This window comes from Chaetura pelagica, unplaced genomic scaffold (assembly GCF_000747805.2).
Source record: "Chaetura pelagica isolate M959 unplaced genomic scaffold, ChaPel_1.0 scaffold114, whole genome shotgun sequence".
In the NCBI taxonomy this organism is placed as follows: Eukaryota; Metazoa; Chordata; class Aves; order Apodiformes; family Apodidae; genus Chaetura; species Chaetura pelagica.
In genome coordinates this window covers 424477-428025 of record NW_009952968.1, presented here as the reverse complement: position 1 = coordinate 428025, position 3549 = coordinate 424477, and the positions used below count along the sequence as shown (strand labels likewise).

At 49.1% G+C, this 3549-nt stretch overlaps 1 protein-coding gene across 1 annotated transcript in view; it reads left to right on the top strand.

The window, feature by feature from the left end:
* The first annotated feature begins 1773 nt into the window (after positions 1-1773).
* Positions 1774-3549, top strand: part of ALAS1 (aminolevulinate, delta-, synthase 1) — an 18230-nt gene continuing 16454 nt past the window's right edge. The window contains exon 1 of the mRNA XM_009995836.1: positions 1774-1825. Coding sequence (XP_009994138.1) covers positions 1774-1825 — 52 coding nt within the window. The remainder of the gene's footprint in view (positions 1826-3549) is intronic.

Sequence of the window (3549 nt, the reverse complement as noted above, 5' to 3'; positions counted from 1 at the left end):
AGGCAAGTATGAGTGAAGTCAGACAGAACCTGTTGTTTGCAGAACAGTTTGTCCTTGCTTAGGTAACAGTCTGGAGTTTATCCTAAAGGCTTTCTCTCTTCTCAGTGGCTATCAAAAGGTGTCAGCTCTGCTACAAGTGAAGTGGAACAGCCCCAGGGTAATGGTGCTGCCATCACACCAAGAAGAATCGTGGTTCAGGTCTCAATTTTACTTTTGGCATTTGGAGCTATTTGCTTGTTCTGCGTCCCCTTTTTACCCCTAGTGGGACTGCCCTCCAACACACATGGCACAGGTCTCCACTGTACAGACACATGACCAAGGTAAGACCACTAGAAACAACCTCCTAATTACCAGAACCAAGAAGCCACTAAAGGACAAACAACCCATGACCACTAAGGTCCCTAGTGTCTACCTTAATGCACTGTTCCCCCACCACAGGGCACACTGGATCTGCTTGCTTTCAGGGTATCACACATCCCTCCAGAGTTTATCCCTCTCTGACTGCTCTCCCCAGGGTGGGTGGAAGAGGAACAGGCCATGCTGCAGGCTACCTCCCCCAGGGTAACTTTCCCTGCTTTTCCAGAAAGAGCTGCTCAGTGGAGGAGCCCTGCTAGATTTCTCATAATTTTGAAATGTTTTTTTTTCTTCCAGTTGATGATGACCTACATAATAAGCAGGTCACTGGAACGTGAGAGATGTTTTCTGAGAGTTGAAAAGGCAAGCAGCTGCCCTGCTGTGCGTGCTTCTGAGGACAAAGTGAAGCACTGCTTCCCAGGGGTCCCACTCAGCAGCCTCCTTCAGGCTTTTCCTGTCTCAAATCAGTGGGAGCTGCTGTGATTCCCGTGGGCGCATGATCAGACCCCAAGCAAAACATCAGGCTAGTGAAGGACCAGCTCCATGGGGGACCAGGGGGAGCTTCAGGAACACAAACCCTCCCCATGTGAACAGTAAATGTGACATGTGCAGCCCCTGTGCATGAGGCTGGGAGCCCGTGCAATGGCCTGGCTGCCTGACATTCCATCCACCTGGCAAGGACAGTTCTTATCAAACAAGCAGCAAGTCCCTGAGGTGCAGCCCCTCTCCAATCAAAGGAAGGATCTGGTTGTAGGTCTGCAGACCACAGGAATATGAGACTAAGTTGCCCCAGTGGGAACAGTGCCCTACCTGAAAATCTATCAGGCAAGAAGGAGGGTTAGGAGACTTTGAACTCTATTTCTTTATCTCTACTAGTTTCTCTTTCTTTATAGGGGCATGCCCAAAGGCTTGCTACAATAAAGTACGAACTGGAAATGAGAAGGATTTGAGTAGCCAAGAGAAAAGAGACCCTGGGATATCCTCTCAGCATCAATATAGTTTAAGACATGGCAGCACAGAACTGGACTGTCTCAAGATGTTGTCTCCAGCACCATGCTCTCTAGTCTTGCCGCTGATCTCTCCCCACATTCAGATCCCATCTCAAACAGGAGACAACACTGCAAAAGATGTAGGCCAGCATATCTAATCCGCACACTGACAGGTGCACTGCAAGCAGGAAGCAGCCAGCTACCCAAGGGTAAGGCAATAATCTATTAGAGAAATGAATGTAATATGACCCTGCCCAGGGCTCCCACTCAGTCCCAGAGGAATATATCGAGTGAGTAACCAGAGCAGATAAGGGTAAGAAGCTCTCTCAAAGAGCCTGATGGCTCAGAGAGCTCCAATAACAACAGCACAAGTCTGGTAACTAGGTCACAGTTATGAACCTTAATTAATCCTGAAGAGCCCCCATCTGTCATGGGGAATATGATAGATAAGGTGGCTCATTATGCCCAGAAGCAGGCCAGGGGTAATGTCAGACCCCAGCAAGCCCTCAGAGGTTTGGGGACAAAATCCCATTTGGCAGCAGCAGCTGCCTTGCCCAGCCTGCCAAGCTTTTAGCCAGCAGACACTCTAGGCTCTTCCCATCTCCTCTGAGGAAGCGACAGCAGCCCAGAGCCTGTTCAGTAGCCACTGCCCACACCACACTGACATAAACCATGAAACAGGAGAGAGATAGGATTGAAAACAGCCCGGGGGCTGCAGCAGTGGAGCTGCACCAAATTCCAGTGGACAGCAGCTGCACTGCACTTCACACAAAACCCTGCTCTTCTCCCCACACCCCTCTGCTTCGTTTTGCTATCCCGAGTTGCTTCTTCCCCTGACTTCTCTGAGAGAAGCTGAGACACACCAGCTCCTCTACATGCCCTGCCTCAGCTTGCACAGAGGGTTAAATTAACAAGTTGGGCTGAAGGTTACGGCCCTGAGATGAGGGTGCTGAAAAGGGGCATCAAGGTCAGGACAAAAAGGCCTGACGCTACAGCTGAAGTTATGAGAGGTCATGTGTCAGCAGGGCCAGGGTGTTCACCTGCCAGAAAGACCTGTCTCTGACCTTGACAGCAGAAAGCCCATCTGGCAGCAGGGTGACAGGGACCAGCTGAAGGCAAGGACATGGATGGCTGACACGAGGGAAAACACACTAGGAACAAGGGATCTGCCCAGGCCTCTAGAGCTGGCTGTGTTTTGCATCTACACACGATCCTAAGAATGTCTTGATCTGTGTAAATCCACTGGTGACAGGGAGATAAGCTGAGATAATGCTGATTGGGTTTTCAAGCCCTGCTTCTGCTACCTGAGCAATTAAAAAGCAACCACCATCAGCAAAAATGACAAATCCAAACAGGGCTTCTGAGGACTCAGCACAGAGCAGAAGCATTAAAAATATTTCTTTCAAAGGAGGGATGTGTGACTAATAAATCCTAAACTGACAATTGTTGGGAGATGGGGGCAGCTTAGTACTAAAGCCATGTCTCCAGGGACCCTTATTAAGGTGTCACTTGTGCTCACTACCACCCCCAAAGGCATTGTGTTCAGCAACAGGCAGAACTGACAGCACGCCTGGGAACAGACACGACTCCAGACAATAAAACCAGAACACATAACAAGAAGAGCTGCCAAATAAACATAAAACAGCATTTTGACCCAAGGAGACTCTGAATAGCAGAGCAATCAGACTCCAGGCATACACACCATCCCATACACGTGCATTCTTCTCCCTCATCCAGGTGCAGCTGCACCACCACGAGATCGTTCCATGAAAACTAGGTCACTGGCTATCAAGCCCAAGAGACAGTGCAAGGACTTTGGGAAGAATGTACTGAAATCACTCCTGCAAATTAAAACACAGCCTTAGGAAGCAGCTCTTGTTTATTTGCTTTTATAATTGGAGCTTGAAATCTCACTTACTTGCTCAAAATCACATCGTCCTTTGTGATTTTAAATATACCTTGACAGGGTTTTTGCTGCAAAGGAGACATGGAACTAGGCTGAAGCACACATATCACTTCTCTTAGTAGCACAGAGAGCACAAGTAGCATGGAGCAATCTGTGGTCCCAAAGGCCCATGTGGAAACCCCCTCACTCACTCAGAGAAGAGCAGCACACTTCTTTGCTGTGCTCCTCTCTCCCTCCTCCAGCCAAAGTGCAAGACCAGGCTGTACACAAGCCTTGCAGACCCTTCTGGATTTCAGCAGG